Source organism: Labrus mixtus, chromosome 1 (genome assembly GCF_963584025.1).
Source record: "Labrus mixtus chromosome 1, fLabMix1.1, whole genome shotgun sequence".
In the NCBI taxonomy this organism is placed as follows: domain Eukaryota; kingdom Metazoa; phylum Chordata; class Actinopteri; order Labriformes; family Labridae; genus Labrus; species Labrus mixtus.
Window position 1 is genome coordinate 8,120,975 of NC_083612.1, and position 20,894 is coordinate 8,141,868.

At 45.7% G+C, this 20,894-nt stretch overlaps 1 protein-coding gene across 5 annotated transcripts in view; it reads right to left on the minus strand.

Moving 5' to 3' along the window:
- Window positions 1-297: 297 nt before the first annotated feature.
- Window positions 298-20,894, minus strand: part of fhod1 (formin homology 2 domain containing 1) — a 51,198-nt gene continuing 30,601 nt past the window's right edge. The window contains exons 6-28 of one of the 5 annotated variants that reach the window (XM_061050662.1): window positions 20,313-20,407; window positions 19,709-19,820; window positions 19,205-19,299; window positions 18,341-18,484; window positions 17,779-18,227; window positions 16,454-16,543; window positions 15,609-15,698; window positions 14,324-14,350; window positions 13,462-13,512; window positions 10,923-11,077; window positions 10,662-10,718; window positions 9,793-9,942; window positions 9,455-9,624; window positions 8,390-9,016; window positions 7,500-7,655; window positions 7,230-7,412; window positions 6,861-6,980; window positions 6,123-6,284; window positions 5,850-6,040; window positions 4,495-4,687; window positions 4,151-4,328; window positions 3,564-3,740; window positions 298-2,282 (exon numbers count right to left, since the gene is read on the minus strand). In XM_061050662.1, coding sequence (XP_060906645.1) covers window positions 2,203-2,282; window positions 3,564-3,740; window positions 4,151-4,328; window positions 4,495-4,687; window positions 5,850-6,040; window positions 6,123-6,284; window positions 6,861-6,980; window positions 7,230-7,412; window positions 7,500-7,655; window positions 8,390-9,016; window positions 9,455-9,624; window positions 9,793-9,942; window positions 10,662-10,718; window positions 10,923-11,077; window positions 13,462-13,512; window positions 14,324-14,350; window positions 15,609-15,698; window positions 16,454-16,543; window positions 17,779-18,227; window positions 18,341-18,484; window positions 19,205-19,299; window positions 19,709-19,820; window positions 20,313-20,407 — 3,752 coding nt within the window. In that variant the 3' untranslated portion in view covers window positions 298-2,202. Of the gene's footprint in view, window positions 2,283-3,563; window positions 3,741-4,150; window positions 4,329-4,494; window positions 4,688-5,849; window positions 6,041-6,122; window positions 6,285-6,860; window positions 6,981-7,229; window positions 7,413-7,499; window positions 7,656-8,389; window positions 9,017-9,454; window positions 9,625-9,792; window positions 9,943-10,661; window positions 10,719-10,922; window positions 11,078-13,461; window positions 13,513-14,323; window positions 14,351-15,608; window positions 15,699-16,453; window positions 16,562-17,778; window positions 18,228-18,340; window positions 18,485-19,204; window positions 19,300-19,708; window positions 19,821-20,312; window positions 20,408-20,894 lie in introns of all 5 variants that reach the window. The other 4 variants (XM_061050581.1, XM_061050830.1, XM_061050750.1 and 1 more) reach the window with 4 other exon arrangements.

The following is a 20,894-nucleotide window of genomic DNA, read 5'->3' on the forward strand; positions in this document are numbered from 1 at the left end:
AGACATCATTTACATTTAAAGGTACAGACACAGAAACAGCCTGTTCTGAGCAGGTCTGAAATAGAGGGGTTTATAGTCATGATCAAATACAGGATCAGAGTGGATTTAGAAGAAGAAACTTCACAGACATGTTTTGAGGAGCTCTGAGACTTATTTAAACTTCTTGAAAAGAAGGAGCGAATATGTGACCTTTAATGATACTGTTAAAAATCCCACTGAGGGTTTGAACATTTTCAAATTTCTCTTACAAAACACAAACATCAATAACCAATTTAACATGAACAAAGAGACGTGAAGTTGCTTGTTTTTTATTTTATTGTACATTTCTGACACTTTTCAAGTAGTATTTTATAACATCTTTATTGATTATGAAACATTAATACAGTTTGAAGTAGAGCAGCCTCTACACTCATTTCTTTTTTTGTTCTGACAACGGAAGAAGAACACATAAAAACATTCTTTAAATAAAACTGAACATGGACGGCTCTCTCACCCCACCTGCGCTAACCTTCTGCGTATTAAGTGTCTATGGAAGACGTTCAGTATGAGGACAGTAACCATGACGACACCTTCAGGTCATTTTTGCTCAAGTTAAGAATCAATTCAGCATCTTTCTTTGCAGAGTTTTTTCACAGTCCTGGGCGTTATAATCAGGGGCGTGTCCAGAGGGGAGGACAGGAGTGGCATTGCCCCCCCTCCCCCTAGAAATCTAATTGGCCATCCCAAGAATCCTCAACTGTGATTGGCTAATTGCCAACCATTAGGTCTTTTTTTCTGTTTGCAAGTAGTTTTCGTTACATCGCAATGTAGCATATTATCGTTTGTTCTTACTTTAAATTAAAAATCAGGTGATAGTAAAGCACATCGTCTCACTTGTTATGAATTAAGTGGCAATGTGTCGGGACAAAAATATCGCCAGCTCCTGTCATTTTGAAGTAGTTGGACAATGGAAGAGTTTGCAACCACTTTCTAAAGGACTTGTAAGTAACGTTACCTTTATCTTGTGTTATGAAGTTTATCTGATCGGTGAAGTTACAAAGGGTAAAAAATATGATGTTTATTTGTGTGTGTTTGTGTGCACATCAGACTTTAGACCAATGGTTCTCAACTGGTGGGTCGGGACCCAAAAGTGGGTCGCGGAGCCGTTTTCAGTAGGTCAAGAAAGTGTGCCTGGAAAAACAAACAAACCATGAAGCACTTTTTAAACATGTTTGTTTTGTTCAGTCACATATTTTGTACCGTCTGAAGTCCAAACTGCACCACTTTTCATTCAATAAATCTGAACGGTTAAATAATATTCCCCCTGCATAAATCAGAGCCCCCAGTTGGACACGCCCCTGCTTATAATCGTGTTATAATGTACGAGACCACTTCAGGTTGACTATTTGAATAATGAAATGCTTTTAATCAAAGCAGATGTTTGAATAGATACGTAAATCCTGTCGTTCTTTTTTATTAAAAACCTTTATTATTGATGAGGAACACATTCGATCTTTACGTTCTTTTTTCTGTAAAATGTTCACCTTTAAGTTAAAACAGTCGTCGTCCTTCACACAGTTTGTGTCTGAAAACCAGTGAAGAAGAATTTGAACTACAAGTCACAAAAAAACTGAACTAAAGTGCAAAAAAAAACAACAACAACAACAACAAGTCGACTGTACAGACGATACGTGCTCACATCCAACGACTGTACATCCTGATTACTTTTAATAAAATAACACACACACACAGATACACACGCTTTATACACACACACACACACACACACACACACACACACATTCAAGCAGTGGCAGGGGAAGTGTTGAACCGTTCGGTACCACCTCAGTGATTTTTCAGATTTTTAGTGCCAGGAAACACTCACTTAAACGTTTAGGACTTTGAACACGTTAGAGCGTTAAACATTTTTTTAAAAGCTTATTTTATCTTAAAAAGGTCCCGATGTGGAGAACGCCAAATCTTAAATCTCTCGGCTGTTTGCTGTAATTTCTTTGGTGTCACATTCGTAAAACATTCATGTTAAAGAGCTTCAAGAGGTCGGTTAAATTAACGAGCCACACCAGCAAACACGTCAAAATGGAGCTTCTTCTCGTGCAGGAAACAGAGTCAGGAACACAGGTCTGTTTCTCTCGTGGCGTTCGGCGGTCTCACTCAGCTGGTCTGGGTTCAGTCTCTTGTCGATAATGTTCAATGATTGATCGTTCAGACCTTGTCTGCTGTCTTGTTGAGTCCGAGAGCCTGAACCACGTCCAGACTGAGGCCGCTCTTCAGAGTCCTCCTCACTGAAACAGACACACACAAGTTTATTATTTATTTATTTGTTTGTTTGTCAGCAGCTGCAGACAGTTCTCTCATCACAGAGACCAGAAGTCTGAAAAACAAGAACAGCAGCTTGTTGTCTTCCTGTCGAATAAAACTGAATTTGTTGACTTTGTTCCCATCGTATCCCCTCCTTATAGACTGAATAAGATCTACTCAATCATGTGCACATCTGTTACCAACAATAATCAATCAGCTGCAATGATCAGGCTACAAAGATGACGTGAACATTTGGATATTTTTTTTTTCCCTCTTATTTACTTGTCTGATGGCTCCACTGCCTCATTCTCAAAGGGATACTTCACCCGTTGAAACACGACTCTGTATTGACATTGGGTCATACATGTAGTAGAAATGTGAAATACATTTTGAAGTTGGTGCCTTCTTGGCTCATGTGGATGAAAGACACCAACTCCCAGAATGCACAGCAACGCAGGTGGAAATACAAAGATTTCCTGTCTCAGGGGAAAATGAGGGCGGGGTGCACGACCATTCAAAACTAGCAGGTTTGTAATGATACAAAGCTTAATGCAAATGGGTGAAGTATCCCTTTAAGAATCACAGCACACTGAGTTTTGACTGTTCTGTAAACTTTTCTTTCTTTACTCTGAGTTTATATTATATTATAGAAAACGAAGAAAGCTCCTGCAGCAGGTACCTACTTTAGACACGAGTCATATGTGAGGACTGATGTGTCTAAAGTAGGTACCAACAGGGTCCAGGTTTAGGAAAACTTCACCTCAAATGTTCTTTGTTTCTGAATGAATCCGACTAAAGTAGGTCTGGAAAGTCCGGGAAAATGAGACAAGTTGATTCTCGATCTTTTCCCAAATTAATAATGTGTGTAAACTTTATTCACTGGAGTCAGTCTGACTTTGTCGTCGCTGCTCCCTGGAGGTGCATTATGATGACAAACACTTCTAATCACACTTTCTCAGGGTGAATTCTGAGTTCTCTGAACTTTATCTGCAGTGAGGATGTGTTGATTATCTGATTACTGAGGATTTATGGAGGAAGTGAAAACACTGATATGAACATGAGGTGTGATACGGACGTGTTGTGGACACAGAGCTGCTGTTATGTCTCCACACAGAGTCTGATCCTGCAGAGACCTCCAAACCTCCAAACTCAAGGTGGATCCGCTCTTAAAGGAGCAGTGCAACATTTCAATCAAACCGTGACTCAAACATAACCGCCTCAGATGAAGTATCAAATAATAATAAAATCAGGATCCGGGTACTCACATGACTTCCTGTTCACTCGAGACCGTTTGCGGGACTTGGGACTGGACGGTCTATCTGAGGGATTCTGGGTAACAGACTTGACGAGTCGGTCCATGATCTCGTCCGTGGCGTCGTCCTGGGAGTTGGTGCCGTCGTCTCTGGCCGCAGATATCTGAGACGGACTCACCCTGCCGAGACCTGAGGACCAGGACAAGGACCAGGATCAGGAAATGAGCTCCATCAAGAATGTGAATCAGAATTGAACTATCTCAAATGGTTCAAGGTCTCAGCGCTCCAACAGGTGAATTTAAAGGTCACATATTGTTTTGCCATGTTTCTCTAACACTAATATGTGTCTCTAGTCCGTATACAAACCCCCCAATTTATGAGAAAAGTCCTTTTTAGGCTGTTTTTTTTTTTTTTAATCGGAGCAGGGACAATGTTTAACTTTTTGTGATTCTGAACAAGAGAAAAAGAGGTCAAGGAGAAGGAGAGGCGGCATCGTAATGTTTTTGTTTCCTGTTCCTGTCAGTCACTTTCATCTGACAGCTTCAAATCTTTCACTAAAAGGAGTCATGGGGGTCTGAGCATGCTGAACAGGGTCTTACTGCGGAAGCCCCTGGAGCGCCTCATTCCTCCCTGCTCGGCGCTCAGGCTGTTGCTGGTGCTGATCAGAAGGTTCCTCATGTTCTCGTGCTCCTCCTCCTGACCCGGCTCCCCGTCTGCTGCCATGGAGACGGGGGAGGGGCTGTCGTCCTGAGGCACCGCCCCTGAGAACTTCTCAGTCTGGATGGAGTGAAAGAAAAGAGAGATGACTTCATTTACTGAAGATTTTAAAATGTTCTCACCAGATCATAAACTAAATGATAATATAAGGGGTGGCTGTTCACTCTTTGCTTGTGTCTAAACTTTTGACCTCTGACCCCCCGTACAGGAGCAGGAGGAGGTTTACCTCGGTGATCATCTTTCCTCGGGTCTTTGTTCTCTCTCTGTGAGCGGCTCGTTTCCGTTTCAGGGTGAGGACTCGCTCTCTGGTGGTTCGATACTCGAGGGAGAACTCACTGATGATCCGACAGAAACTGGTGACTTTAATGTCCCGGACCGAGGAGGGCGGCTGACCCAGGAACAGCAGGAAGGAGTGGAACCTGCAGGAGGAAAAAGAGGAGAGTTCAGAAGTGAGGGAGGGAAAAGAGAAGAGGAGGAGATGGAGGAAAGAAACAGTGAAAAGGTGAAAAGGGGGGAAATGCCGACACAGGAGACAGCAGGAGAGTGTGGACCCAGAGACAGAGAAGGAAACAAAGAAGAAGATGGGTGTGGTGGCACAGGAGGGGAGGAGGAGGAGGAGGAGGAGGAGGAGGATATAGGATGGGGAAGAGGGGAAGGAGGAGATGACATGCACCAGGAGGCGGATTGGAGGAAGAGGAGGGAAAGAAGGAGGACACGAAGGTGGAGAAGCAGAAAATAAGGAATAAGCAAATAAAGTGGACATTAGAACAGAGAACATAATAGAGGAGGAAATAAAAGAAAAGACGGAGGAGAACAGCCAGGGAGAGGAGATGAAGAGGGAAGATAGGAGGGGAGGAGGAGGTGGAGAGGTTGAGAAAGAGAGAATGAAAGAAGACAGAAAGAAGAATGTGGGTGAGGTGGGAAAGGAGGGGTCCAGGGAGAGCGGATGAAGAAGAGGAGAAAGAAAAATTAGAAGGCGCAGGAGGAGGATTGGAAGGATATGGAGGAAGAGGAGGAGGACCATAAGGAGCAAGAGACGAAAGTGGGTAACATTGAAAAGGGGGAGGAAATGGTGGAAGAAGAGAAAGAAAGGAGGGGAAGAGAGAGTGGAGAGAAGGCGGAGGTGGAGTAGGGAGAGGAGGAAGAGGTGAAGGACAGAAGAAGCAGGAAGAGTATTGGAAGGATGTGGAGGAAGAGAAGAGCCAAAGAAGGAGACGGAGAAGAAAGTGTGGAACACTGAAAAGGAGGACAACAAAGAGGCAGAAAAGGAGAACGGACTGGAGGAGGAGAGAAATGAGGAGAATGAGGACAGATCATCGGAAGAGGAAGTGATGAGAAGAGAGGGGAGGAGGAAGAGATGGAGGAGAACCCGACGTAGACGATGAGGAAGAGGGCTACTGGAGAAGGAGGAGGAAGAGAAAAATGACGAGGGGGCGGGGAAAGTTGAGGATGAGGAGGGGCAGAATGAGGACGAGCGGGGGCAGGAAGACCCCTGATGATGTTTCTCTTAAGCAGACGTTCAGGGGGACAAAAGAGGAGGATGGCGGCAGGAGGAGGAAGAGGAGGAGCAGTGTGATGTACCTGTTGATGACCCTCCTGTGGACCACCTTGAGGATGATGATCCTCTGCGTGCAGTCCTTCAGGAACTCCGTCATCTTGTTCTTCAGCATCGCCTTGGTTTCGTGCTTCGCCACCACCTTCAGGTTGTCCCAGGATGCTTTGCAGCGTCGCTCCAGCTGGACCAGGTTCTCCGACAGCAGCTCAAAGTCCACCTGCAGGACAAATCACCTGGTCACCACCTGAACACCGACAGCGTGACATCAGAGTAAACTGAGAGTTGACGAGTTTTTTTACTTTTGCAGAGCGGGTGATGGCGGGGATCTCGGAGTAGACGTCGGAGGATTCGGTGTAATTTTCCACCACCTGGCTGCAGGTGTGATGCAGCAGAGTCTGACGGTGCACCGTGTCCTTCACCTCCACCACCTTCTCCAGGTAACCCAGCTCGAAGCCTTTCGCCTGAATCACACACACACACACACACACACACACACACACACACACACACACACACACACACACACACAATCAGATTAAAGCTGCTTAAAACAGATCAGAAGTTCAGTTTCTGTCTGTTATCTTGAATCTTTGTTTCAAGAAACAACACACCTATCTAAAAACAGTCAGGACATCAGCACAGGAGGAAGAGGAGAGAGGAGGAGGAGGAGGAGAAGAGGAGAGAGGAGGAGGAGGAAGAGAAGAGGAGAGAGGAGGAGGAGGAAGAGAGGAGGAGGAAGAGAAGAGGAGAGAGGAGGAGAAGGAGGAGGAAGAGGAGGGAGAAGAGAAGAGGAGGAGGAAGAAAAGAGGAGGAGGAGGAGGGAGAGGAGGAGAAGGAGAAGTAGGAGGAGGAAGAGGGGGACCAGGAGGAGGAGGAAGAGAGGAGGAGAAGGAGAAGTAGGAGGAGGAAGAGAGGAGAAGTAGGAGGAAGAGGAGGAGGAGGAAGAGGAGGAGGAGGGAGAAGAGAAAGAGGAGGAGGAAGAGAAAGAGGAGGAGGAGGAGGTGAAGTAGGAGGGGGAAAAGGAGGAGAAGTCTCACGTTGGAGCTGTTGAGGAAGTTCCCGATGGCGAGCAGCGTGGCGAGGATTCTCTTGAAGGTCTGATTGGAGGCCAGCTGCTCCATGCCCAACTTCAGGTCAAACAGCGGCTCAGCAATCTCCTGCAGGGGAGGGTGGTGGGGGGGTGGTGGGGGGGGTGGGGGGGTTTAAACATTATCATCCATAACACAGCCACCCTGTGTGAGATATTTACTCCTGTTAAAGGTTTAGAACTGCAGATATCAAACCTGTGCACACATGTTCAGATCTTAAATTCATTAGTGCAGACTCTCAGGGATAAACTGATTCAAGTCCACTTCAGTTTCACCATGAAGATGAAGAACCAGGTCCTCTGTCTGTGGGTACGTTACCTTCTCCAGAGCTTCGTAGTTCAGTTTGAAGGCCCAGAGCTGCAGGCGGGGGGTCAGGGCGCTGATGGAGGCCAGGCTGAACAGGAACTGCTCCGCCGTGCCCAGAGGAACGTCTGGATTGGCCAGCTGAGCCTCCTGGATCTTCTGCTTCTCCTCCTCCGTGGGGGTCATGGTCAGGATCTTCTGCTCGGGACAGAATGGATCAGTTTGACAGACCTGCATCTTTACAGTCTACTGTAATAATAAAGGCCATTAGCAGTCGCTCTGTACCTCGATGCCCTCCTTGCTGATGGCGAACTCGTCAAAGTTGAGGATGGCGGTCTTGATGACGTGGACGGCAGGCAGCACGGTCATCCCGATGTTGATGGCGTTACTCCTCTTTGGATCCAGAACATGAATCTCAGACTTCTTCGTCTCAGGTCCTTTCTGCACAAAAATCAAACAAAAAGGATTAAATAATCTGTAAATAAAACGACATGCTGCTCTGCCTGCTGGTTTCCACATGAGAGTGTTTCCACAGAACAACTTAGTGAAGCAGTGCCCGACAGCCTCTAGTGGTCAAAGTGAGTATTACAACAACAAAACAAATGACAACAAGAACACCAAAACACTTCAGTGTGACCAGCAACCATCATAATGCATTTTTAAATCCATGACTTATTTATGAACATTTTAAATCAGATCAGGATTCATCAGTATTTATACTTTCACAGTAAACATTTACTCAACATTTTACATTTACTGATGAGGTTTTAGTATGAAGTCTGATGTTTTATTCATTTGGAAACCTCTGGATGGTGGTACCGTAAAGCTTCAAATAAAAGCCCATCTATATTTCAGGCCCAGTTCTTTTTACTAGCCCGGTGTTTCTGCATGTTTTGACAAATAAAGGCGGGTCGCAGTTAGAGACCCCTTATGCATTAAGTGTTGATAAGTTTGCGGATCAAAAATATCTTAAGAATTAAAGAAATGTTCCTGATAGAATTACGGTTGAAATAAAATAAATAAATAAAAAACTGACCACACTTTGTGAGTGCATACTGATGAAAACTGAATCTTTCAACCATACAGAAGTTTGCGGCATACTGGCATTCTGCTAATTAACACTTCCCACAATGCATCTGTTTGTAGTCCCCCCAGCTGAACCATGCCCTTGTTACCTTGGCGACAGGCAGCTCCTTGGCTTTAGACTCAAACAGGTGTTCGAGTCGGGAGGTGTCCACCGCCACCTTGTCCAGAGACGCCCACACCGTCCCCCGACCGAAGCGACACTTCTGAGGCCCGTCCGCCTGCTTCAGCTCCTTCCAGAACAACTTCACCGTCTTCTTCTTCTGAGAGGGAGCCGCCGAGGAGGAGAACGGAGGAGGAGGAGGAGGTGGAGCACCTGGTGGAGGGGGAGGAGGAGGAGGAGGAGGAGGGGCCATACCTCCTGGAAGAGGAGGGGGAGGGGGAGGAGGGGGAGGACCGCCGAGGCCCGGGGGAAGGGGAGGAGGAGGTGGTGGTGAAACTCCAGCCATGCCTGGAGGAGGAGGAGGAGCAGGAGGAGGGAGGCCTGAATAACAAGAGGAGGCGGAGTCAAAAGAGTCCATGTCCAACACGTCGATGTCCTCCTCGTCCAGCAGGTCGGAGAAGTCCAGGTCTTTGATGCGCAGGGCGGCGGCGCTCGGCTGCAGCTGCTCCCAGGCGTCAGGGGGACCGCCAGGACCCAGCGGGTTCAACTGGGTGGTCTCCATGCGGCGGGCTTGGCCCTCCACATCGATGCTGCTCTGCTGCCGGAGGTTTCGGGTCTGATGGAGCACATTCAGGTTAAGAACAAAAAGAGAAACACCAGGGTTACTACACATGTTTCATAGCTATGGCTAATTAAAAAAAAGGTTTTGGAATTGTTCCAGCAGATTGTTTCAGCTGTGAGTCTTGAAAGAGGCTTTAACAGATGCAAAGTGTAACTCTGACACCTAGTGTTTAAAATGGGTACTGCGGTCCAAATTCAAAACATTGAAGAGAACTGTCCCCCCCCCCTGTCCCCCTCCTCTCTAGAGTCAATGTGCTCTAGGTTGCCATGTCGTGACCACTGAAGCTTCAGCGTTCAGCCAGCTCTGCATCGGTCTGTAAACCTTCATGTGTTCTAACATTTCTCCATTTTTCAAGGTTTGTATTTCTCCACATGTTTAGACGGTGAGTATTTAGAGCAAAGACGCAAATTAGTGAAGCTGTATTGTTCAGACCTGTCGTTCTTCAGCCAGTCGGGCCAGCGCTGCTTGTGCCGAACCTTCCAGCCCCACCAGCTCCGCCCTGCGGGAGGCGCTGCTCTCACTGGGAGCGGAGGGCTCCACTGAGCGCGCATTAAGGCTGGAGAGACGCTCAAGCACACGACCACGACCGCCCAGATCTCCACCTGAAAGACATTGACACTGACATTTCAAATTTTTGTTCTTTTCAACATGGCGTCTTTTAAAAAAAAAAAAAAGTTTTGTTAAACCGTATAACCTAAAAGAGCGTTTATGAGTAGTGCATTTAAACAACTTCTTCTTGAAATGACTCATTGTGTGTGCTCGGCTCTCACCAGCCAGGAAGCTGCCTTCTTCTTCGTTGGTGTCAGCAGCTGCAGCAGTCGGGCTCAGCGGCGCTGTGGCAGAGGTTTTGGAGTACAGCATGTCCAGCAGAAACTTCTTGTCATCGGAGAGAGTGCTGCACTGCCGCTGCATCGAGGAGGCTACAAAGAGAACAATGTTCCCAGTGTTTACAGAAGTTCATGAAATGGAACAATAATGAACTCCTTATACATGTCTTTAAGTCATCTCTGCATCCATCCATGCATGAATCCACTTATCCATTAATTCATCAAATATTCATTCAGCCTTCCATCCATGCCTCCATTCACGCACCCACCCATTAAATATTTATCAACCTTTCCACTCATCCACCCTCGTCTCAGTTATTTGGTGAAAGTGTCTCCGAGCTGTTTTGTGTAAAGGTTAGAAGGGTTGAGAGAAGATGCAGTTGTTGCACTCTGCTGCGTCTTCTTCTTCTGATGGATGACGTACAAGAGAGTAGTAACGCCTCACCTCCACCAGGTGGTGCACCATCACCACCACCGAGCCGATGCACTCACAACTTCTCATTCCGCTGAAGCCCATGAATTGTACGGCCTTCATAAACGTGGGGTGCATCCGGATTGCAAAGTGCCTACACAGTCTGACAGTAGACCGTCCCTCTACGCGTGCTATCCCTGAAGTTAGGATCCACGCTGAAATGTTCAGTCTACTGAGGTGGACCCACATAATGACCACGAGGGTTCAGACTACTTGAAGAGTCTGCACTCCGTACTGAACTTTGGCTTTTGGGAAAGGGCCAGGCAGGCGCTAATTGAGCACTGCAGTGTGGGTAGCACTAATGAGGAGAAGAGGATTGTGGGTAACTGCGCTCTCTCACCTGGGTCATTCTGGGAGTCTGAGTGTCCGTTTGTGTCGGAACTGCTGGATGTCGGCCCTGAGGAGAAACACACACACGAGACAGGGAGCAAGATTAGCAGAAAAGGTGTACTGTTCCTTTAAGAGATGTGCGTGCGAGTGAAACGACATTTTAATATCTTACTCAGGCTCTACAGACATTTCTTTTTCTGGTTTTTCTAAATCCATCGACGTTGTTTGTAAAAAATAAAAAATAAAAAATAATTTCAACTCAAAGATTTACCCTGACGTGGCGACTCCTCCCCGTCACGCCCCTCCACAGGCTGCGGGCTCGGGGTTATGACATCATCAGACGTGGACTGCCTGGACTGGCTCAGGTGTTTACTTCTTCTCTTCTTCTCCCACTGTGTGGCTGCCAGGCTGCGCAGGAAGGTGTCTCTGCAGAGAGGAGGGGGGTGGGGGGGGGGGGGGGGGGTAAGATGTAAAAAAGCAACCGTGAGACGGAGCAAACATGGCCGACATGAAGCGGAATCAGACGTCTGGAAGTCTCCGGGGGGGGAAAAAAAAATCCAGGCACCACTTTCACATGCTGCTGAAGTCAGGAAGACGATTGGTTGGTTTAAATAAAACTCTTCCAAGTAAGAAATAGGCTGAGTTGGGAGCTTGGCATGTTTATTTATTTTTTTCTTACTTTAAGTTTTTATGACAACGATGTAGAATATTTGATATAAAAAAAACTTGAATGTTGTCACCAGCATGTGAAAGCAGAAAAACACAAACCATAAATCACTTCAATCAGGAGCACAAAGTCAAGAAATCGATTGATTGAATTTCTTCATCACAAAAACCCACAAACCAAAACCAGTCAGATTAAAGACCAGCGATTAGACTGCACCCAAAACAAACCAGCACACATCTTAAAACTGTGACACTGCAACGACCCCACACCAACCAGCCCTGATTTACAACTTTAATACTAACATTTTTATAAGAACTGTTGAGCTACAGACCCAACACACACACACACACACACACACACACACACACACACACACAGATTCTTCAAGTATTATTCAGTTGTGGTCGTATGGAAACAGCCAGGATGGAGGCAGGTCAGAGGAAGGGGGAGAGTTTATGTTGCAGAGCTTTTTATTCGTCTCATTGCAGAAAGTTTTCGGTGCCACATTAGAGTCTATTAATATCATTACTGTGCCATTGGTAGTTTTAAAATCAGAGCAGCTTCCTGTGTTATTAACGTCTCTTTAAGGAACTGAAGGCGGGAGATGTTGTACTTCGGTCTTCTTCTGACATTTTAGGGGAACAGCGTTGAGGTAACAGAAAAAATATCAATAACCGGTTGTCACCTCTCTTCACAAGTTCCTCGATAAATCTCTTTTCAGTCAGCAATGCACGACTGAATGCAGACCAGCTCCTGGTACCTACAGTCTTTAAGGGTGCACTCACAATAGGCCCAGTTGTCCTGTACTGTGCTTAAGCACGATTGCCCCCCCCCCCCCCCCCCCCTGGTCTGCACTCACACTGCTCCAGGTCTAACCGGGCCTGAGCACGGTTACCTCTTGTACATAACGTCATAATACAACACGTGCACGGCTTTATGTTATTATGAAGCGTGCATAGTTTAGAAGACAGGCGGACTCAAGAAAATGTACTATGGGAGGTAGAGCCTTCAGTTATCAGGCTCCTCTCTTTTAGAATCTTTTACCAATCAGGTACTTTTAAGAGCAGGATTGAAACTTACTGTGTTGATAAAGATTAAAGTAAAGCCTGGCTCAGACTTGGACCAGCTCCTAGTTATGCTGCTATAGGCTTAGACTGACGGGGGATATGAAACAGGGAGCTCATGTCTCCTTTTATGCATCCTCCTTAAACTCATAACTGTCCACTTTGAGTTTAACTTCCACTAACTGCACACGTCTGAATGTCTTGCATTCTTTTTTTGTCTGGAAATGAATGGGTGTAAAGTTAACTCTCTACTTACTGATTAATATTTATTTCATGATGTCATCTATTCTTATTTGTTTTGCACTCATATGAACGCTCTTCTTCTTGTCTTGGATTTCCCCTCTGGGGATCAATAAATGATCTTATCTTAGTGTAGTTTAGTAGAATGACTCAGATAATGTACTTTGTCATTTTACACCTCTGCAGCCATCCCACAGCCACAGCCCAGTTCAGCCCAGTTCAGCCCAGTTCAGTTCAGTGTGGTAGTTTTGGAGGTGGGCCTGGTCCAGGTCTGAGGGAGCTCCGAGCTGCTCGCTCTGTAATCAGCCGTTCAGAATTCACGTCTGCGTTTAGTGGCTGCAGCAGAACAATCGCACAGTGAAAGATCTGCCCAAGTTTACGAGTTTCTATTGTTCCAAACTGAACTGAAGGTCAACAATAGATCCACTTTAGGACCAGGACCAGAACCAGGAGACAGAAAGAGAGAGAGAGAGAGAGAAAACAACAGGATGGAGGAGGTTTTCTGTGCTGGGAAAAAATCAAACTGACGATCACAGACAATGTACAAAATCTACAGAGGCAGAGACGCAGATCAGGATCTTGAGTTTGATTTGTGAGATGTCATCAGAGGAATAAAGTGATTTTATTTGAAGCTGAAGAAATTAAAAAATCACCCAGAGCCATTTGCTTCATCAATACAGGAAGACTCTTCAGTTTGTAATCCTGCAGAATCACCAGAATCTCATTAAAACAACCCGGGCTTCACACAAAAACACACACACAGAGAGCTAGGTACTAACAGGAGCAGCAGGGCTCGGACTCCATCACCCAGCATGCAGCGGGGCTGCAGCAGTACTTACTCAAACCTCCTCAGAACCGGCTTGTCTTGGTTTACATTACAGTCGTCAGAGCTGCAGAGACACAACACAGAGCTGAGCGGGGAACACACACATGGAAACACACACACACACACACACAGAAAACAAAGGACCCAACCAGAACCACCTGTCAGGTTCAAATCTGTAGTTCACCTCTTGATTGGTTCACAGCTGAATGAGCTACTACAGATACACCTTTAAGGTTTTTAAAGGAACATTTTCTAAATAAATTTGGTATTTTAAACCGTTGCTGACTACTTTTACACCTCTCTCAGGTGAACACAGATTCACTAAAACACACAAGTCCCAACCAGAATCAGCTTTGAACTACACACACATCTCACACAGTTTACCCCCTCACCAGGCAAACACACACGCACGCACACACACACACGTTTCCCAGACACCACCTGATTTCCTTCACATAACACCTGATGAAGTGCTCAGCTGCATAAAAACTTCTTAAGAAGGGGCGCGGGTGGCCTAGCGGTTAGGTTGCGCCCCACGTACGGAGGCCGGTGCCCTGGGTTCAGGTCCGACCTGTGACTCCGTTCCTGCATGTCTTTCTCCACTATCTCTCTCTCACTTTCTGCTCTAGATGGAGTTTAAATTTAAATGTTGCTGAACAGTTATGCAGCTGAGCACTTGACTGACAACTAGAGACACACAGGAGGAGGAAGAGGAGGAGGAGGAGGAGGAGGAAGAGGAGGAGAAGAGGAGGAGGAGGAAGAGGAGAGGATGAGAGGAGAAGAGGAGGAAGAAGAGGAGGAAGAGGATGATGAGGAAGAGGAGGAGGAGGAGGAGGAAGAGGAGGAGAGGAGGAGGAGGAGAGACGAGTACTTACCAGTGGAACACGTCATCCTCCCCAGAGCTGGGGGAGGATCAAGGGAGGAGAGGAAGAGAAAAAGACGAGGCACGAAGAAATTAGGGAGAGAGAGAATAAAGAAAAATGTTAGAGTGTCAGACAAAACATTATAATGATGAAACGAACAGAGAGACAGACAGAGAGACAGACAGAGAGACAGACGGAGAGACAGACAGAGAGACAGACGGAGAGACAGACAGAGAGACAGACAGAGAGACAGACAGAGAGACAGACGGAGAGACAGACAGAGAGACAGACAGAGAGACAGACGGAGAGACAGACGGACAGAGATTAAGCATCAGGTCTTATTCTTGTGAATTATAAAATATTCAAAACTCAACATCAAATCTCAGCTGTATTCAAAAAGGAGATACTGCATGTGCACATTTCAGAGTTTTTAAAAAAATCCAGTAACTATGCAGAACAACATTCTGCAAAATGGTAAACAAAAAAAACTGTAGAGTTAAACTTAAAAAGAAATCAAGAATTAATTTTAGAAATCTGACAGAAATGGAAGAAAAATCTGTTAAAATATTCCAGACAAAAATAAAATATTAAGCCATCAGGATAAAAAAAGTTCTTAATTAAGATGACTCCTAATTAAGGAGGTTATCAATGAATTACGATTTTAAGAAATTAAGAGGAAAACAGAAAAAATTTGCGCATAAAAAAAGCCGGAGGAGGGTAAAACTTACAGAAGATGAGAAAGGCTCCGACACATTGTCTCGCTTTATAACATCTTTATGACATCGTACAACGTCACAACCCGACATATGTGACACAAACATTAGCTCATACGGTTGTCTGCATAAAGCAAGACAATGTCGGGAGCTTTCTCACTGCCAAAAATGAACTACCACAAATTTGAAAAACAAATCCAGATTTAAAAAAAATCTGAAGTCTGAAAATGATTAAATTGTGAAAAAAGTCTTAATAAATAAGAAATGATGAACGACTGTAGATAAATGATTAAATAATAATCTGTAATCCTAAACAATAAAATACAATTCTTAGATAAGGAGATAATAAAGAATCCACAGATGAATCCCGTCTGATCCAAAGTTTAATTAAATCACAGATGAAGAAACGTTTTGAATGAAACAATCCACAGAGATATCAAACACCAACGCTCTCACTTCTACAACAGTGTAGGTCCCCTGAAACAACACACTAATTACCATCAATGAGCCGCAGCATCCTGGTAACCGTGCTGTGCCTACATCGCTATGGAAAACAAAAAGAAATCCCAGTCTGCTTCACTTACTTGAAACTGGTTTTAGACTCCGTCTTGACGGGCTGCTCCGGGTTCAACTGGGACGGCTTCTCCTGGTGAGAGAGGTCTGAGGGAGACGAGCTGTGATACACACACGCACACGCACACACACCACACAATACAGACCCACACACACACACACACAAAACACACAAAACACACAAAATGAATAAACTGCCAAGAATTTAGAGAGTAAAGACTGCAACCATTTCAAAACATTTCTTTTTGCCAGTTCATTCCATTGAATGTGTGTGTGTGTGTGTGTGTGTGTGTGTGTGTGTGTGTGTGTGTGTGTGTGTTGTAAAGAAGACAGTCTGGCTTCTGCCTGATCAACACATCCAGCCGATTTGAGAGGAGGAACGGAGCCAAAGAGACGTGATCTAGTATTTTTATTATAAATCATTTTAATAATTTAAATCTCCTAAAAGTTTCATTTAAGAATTTTAAGATCTACTTCTACGTATTTTTTTATTCAAATTTGATTATTTTCTCACTTGAGAAGAGGCTGATACTGCTCATGTTTCATCTTGATCTCAAAAGTGTTTTTAAACCAGGCTGTAAACACGTTCATTCCTCTCTAAAGATAGAAAAAAATGGGGAGTCCTTCGCTTTTGGAGACAGCCTCAAGTGGACACTCAGGGAACTGCAGTTTTTGGCGCCAGAAGTTCCCGCTTGGTTTTAGTTCAATTTTTAGGTGGGATATGTGAAGTGAAGTAATCCTCAAAGTGAATCTGTTTCTTTCCTCTGTAAGCGTCTGTAAAATAAACGATGTGGCACCAACGGGACTAAACTGACGTCTAGTCAGCAGGTCTCAGGTCAGTCCAGGCGTTACCGACCTGCAGGCGGCTGGCGGCTCCTCAGAGATAGAGCTGGTTTTGGTGAAGAGTCTGGACTTCCTGCCGAAACCAAGAGCGGACATGTGGTGGCTGAGGAAAGAGCGTCCCCTGGTGGTCAGAAAGCACCGCAGCGGGAAGAGAGCCAGAGAGGGAGAGAGAAACACCAGTCACCAGAAATAAGAAACAGACCCAGAATCAGCACCAGGATGGAGAGAGAGAGAGAGAGAGAAAGACCTGATTCTTCAACTAAAGCCGTGTTCAGAGAAAGAGCAGAATAAATATAAGATGAGACACAAACGAGAATTGAATATGAGCGAAATATCCCCATCATTAGAGCCAACAGATGTGATGGAGACAGAGGGGGAGAGGGGGGTTGTTCTCAGTGGAGGGGGGCAGGAAGGTGATTGGGGTGTGGGGAGGAAGCAGCAGGTGAGGGGAGGAGGTCAGGGAGGTTTTGGCTGGAGAAGCCAAACAAACTCGTCGCGTGCTTTGCAGAACGAGTTCTGTGTTTAGCGCCCTCTGCAGACTCATCCTGGGATTACTCCAACACACGTTAACCTCATGAGATGAAACTTTTGCTCACGTTTAGTTTGGACCTCCAGCATTGTTGCACTATGTGAGCTTTAAAAATGGGGATCGACTTTAACAACTTCAGGTAAAAATAAATCCTGTGGTTGGAATCATTTTGTGTCTTTGCACTGACGGTGTATAAAAGCTGCAGCAGGAAAAGAGGTACTTGGCTTTTTGTCTGGATGCATTAAGCCTGCTTTCTCTCATTATAGATTTGTTTTTTTGACTGAGGTGAAATATGTATTTGATAACGTCTAACAATAACAACCCAAAATGTTTTCATCTAATGAGGAAGGAGAAGCTCAACCATCAGTCCTGAAGTTTTGAATACATTCAAAGAGGACAACATTATTTCACATAATTACAGTCCCTGTCGGGTCCAGAGTGGACCCCGCAGTGAAGTCTCTGGCGAGTACTTAATGCTAAATATGAAATAAACTTTGCCCCCTTTAAAATGTTCAAGAGATGTCGGCTGTTCCCGCTGAGTCCAAACACGAGCAGAAATGTTCTTCATGTGCCCACAGAGGACAAACATTCCTGCTGCTTGAACTCAGAGGAAAATCTGTTTCCAAATAAAACACGTCCCTCGTCAGGCGGCCGGTCTAAACTTGGTCAGACTCAGAGAGCAGAGGGAGACCAGACCGGCCGTAACACCAGGGAGAGGGGGGGAGGGGGGGGTCCCATAATTGTAAACATGTTTGTTTGTTATCAGGCTCAGAGTTTTGTTTTTCTTGTTATCAGAAGATAATACTTACGGACTGGTCGGTGACTTTGCGTCCTGCTCTGTTGCTATGGTACCGTTGGGGGCCGTGTGGGGAGGAACAGGAGACCCTCTGTGGGACCCGGACGGACTGGAGGTGGAGCTGTCAGGATCGGAGATCAGCGGAGACGAGGCCCTGCTGCCCGACCCCGCCGTGGGGCTGGGGGAGGAGACAACGGGGGAGACGGCGGGGGAGAACGTAGGGGAGATGGCAGGGGAGACCGGGGTGGTCTCAGTGGAGGGGGGCAGGAAGGTTGTGGGGGTGGGGGTGGGGGTGGGGGAGGAAGCACCGGGTGAGGGGAGGAGGTCAGGGAGGTTTTGGCTGGAGGTGCGGCGGTTCTTGCGTCCCTCCTGCTCGCCGAACGCCGTCTTTCTTCTCTCTTTACGGAGGTGAAGGGAGGAGTCGTCCACGTCCCCGTCCCCGTCCTCGTACCTCAGAGCGTTCTGCAGCACACACACACACACACACACACACACACACACACACACACACACACACACACTTAAACACTGTTCTAACTGTGTGTGTGTTGTTTTGTCGTTCAGGTTGTGGTTACCTCGTAGATGGTGAACTGAGAGCGCAGGTCGGGCTCCGTCCCTCTGTTGTTCATGTGTTTGAAGATGATCGTCTCCATCCCCAACTGCTCCAGACTGTCGGTCACATCGTAGAACGAGTCCTGGTCCGGAAGCACCCCAAGAGTCTGACACAGAAAACACACATGCACACGCACACGCACACACACACACACACACACACACACACACACACACACAGACACACACACAGACACACACACACAGGTGAGAACATGAATAATTAAACAGACAACTTTTAAAGCGTGATGTTGCATTCACACATCCATGAACTCCTGAAAATTTGGTGAAATTTTCAGAGTGTGTGAATGCAACATAGAAAAAAATTAAAAAAAACTCTGCATGAAGTCGAGTTGCAAAAAGTCAGGAAAACTCCCACTGGTCAAGCAGGAGTGGGCGACGATGTTTATTCCACCCCACTGAAGATCGCGCACGTCATGAAGCTGCTTCACACTGTTCGTGTCAGCCGTTTGTCCGTCGTGTTCATTTTCTGTCGACTGCTTGTTGACCTTGATGACATTTATTTTCTCTCAACTAAACGCTCTACACACCGAGCGTCTAACAGAGCATCACACAGCAGCGCATACAGCAACAGCGCGGCAGCTTTCAGGAGAAGCTCCCGCGACATAACATCCGGTGTTTCCACGGCAACCATAAACATCATGTCTGACAAGTTTAAAACTATAAATTTACACATGTCTCTGGCTTTGATAACTGCTGGAGATATATTGTATACGTAACAGGTTTGGTCCATTTGAATTGATTTAGATATTTGAATGAAAACATCGTCATAATATTCTGAATATTGTACATTGAAATGTTTTTACCTTGTTGATGAGCGTCATGGCCAACATGAGCAGCTCTGTGTCTGAGCCGTTTCTCTCCTCCAGGACCTCCATCAGATTACCCCACGACTTCACACCTGCAACACACAAACACACCTTGACAGACTGAACACTAAGACGGACTGCTGGGCAATTCATCAGGTTTCAAGACATTTGTGTTCCAACGATCATGAAAACACGATAGTGGAGATTAAACGATTACTGTGCGGCATGCTGGGTTTTACTCGTTTTGTGGCAAACGGGGACGGGCTTTTATTAGAAGTTTTACGGTATTTGCAGATATCTGGACAGTCTGGAGAAATCAAGATTATTCAACACTTTCTGAAAGTTTATAGAATTCATAGATATGACAGATTCATGTGGTAAAAACTGAAAATGTTAAATGCAGCTCTAAAAGTTTCATACCTACAAAGGCTAAAATATCATATTTTGTACAGAGATTGTTGTCAAAGAATCAAAAGTGTGTGTGTGTGTGTGTGTGCGCACCTCTCCTCCCGTCCACCGAGTTGACAGCGTTGATGAGCAGAGGACTGTTGGACTCAGCGTACTCGACGAAGACGATGAGCAGCTTCAGAGCCGTCTTCACCACCAGACGAGACTGCAGACGAAACAGAGAGAAGTTCAGAGTGTGTCCACCAGGGGGAGCCGCAGCCCTGCTCTGATCTTTAAAACCTGCTCTGAATCACTTCTTCTGCAAAGGGAAAACTTTGAGATTGTATCTCAGCTGAGTGATGGCAGGTTTTAAATATCACCATTTACGGTTTATTACAAAGTTTCTGAGCCCGAGGCCGATTTTTAAGTATTATCTACTCGGGGAAATGTTACTATTTATGTAAATTGATGCAATTTGGAAGAGTTAACGTCACTGTTTGTGCAGTTCCTGAGTGAATTTTTGATTTTTTTTTAAAGTCTGCAGATGCTCCTAATCTCTGATACTCAAAAAAACACACCAGCTAATATTCTAATTCAACTAAAGTCTGAATCCATCGATACAAACCAGATGAGATCAGAATGAACCAAGCTCTATTGATCAGCATAAAGGAGTCGATTGTGTTTAAGTTTGTTTTGGTTTGGAGTTTTAAATACTCACCACACTCCCCGTAAGCGCATAGAGCCACTGGACTGTCTCATTGTGGATTATGACGCCGTTCATACCGTCCACAAACAGCATGATCTGACTGAGAGCTGAGAGACAGACAAAGAGACAGACAGACGGGTCAGTGTTGGCTCTCTGGTTTCCACAGACAGCTCCAGCAGATCCAGAGGAGCCTGTAATCTGCAGGGCTGACTCAGCTCTCTGTGGGTTTGTTGGATGTGTGAAGCTGCAGCTCTGAGTTTCCATCTGATCGAGCTGCTGCTGCTTCGTGCAGAGAGCGTCACAACCTCAGCTGATGGCTCTGCAGCCTGCAGGACCCAGAGTGAAGGGGTGTCACCCTCTGCTCATGTGAGGGCTGCTTTCAGGACTCGGGGGTTCTTTGGTGGACAAGAACTGGTTTATTATACGACCCCCATCATCAAAAGTTGGGACGAGTGTGGTGATTTGCAAAACACTGAAACCCCATATTTGATCAAAAATAACTCAGAGACAACACATCAAATGTTGAAACTGAGAAATGTCATCGTTTGTGTTCTGGATAATTATATGCTCACTTTGAATTTTATGCCAGCAACA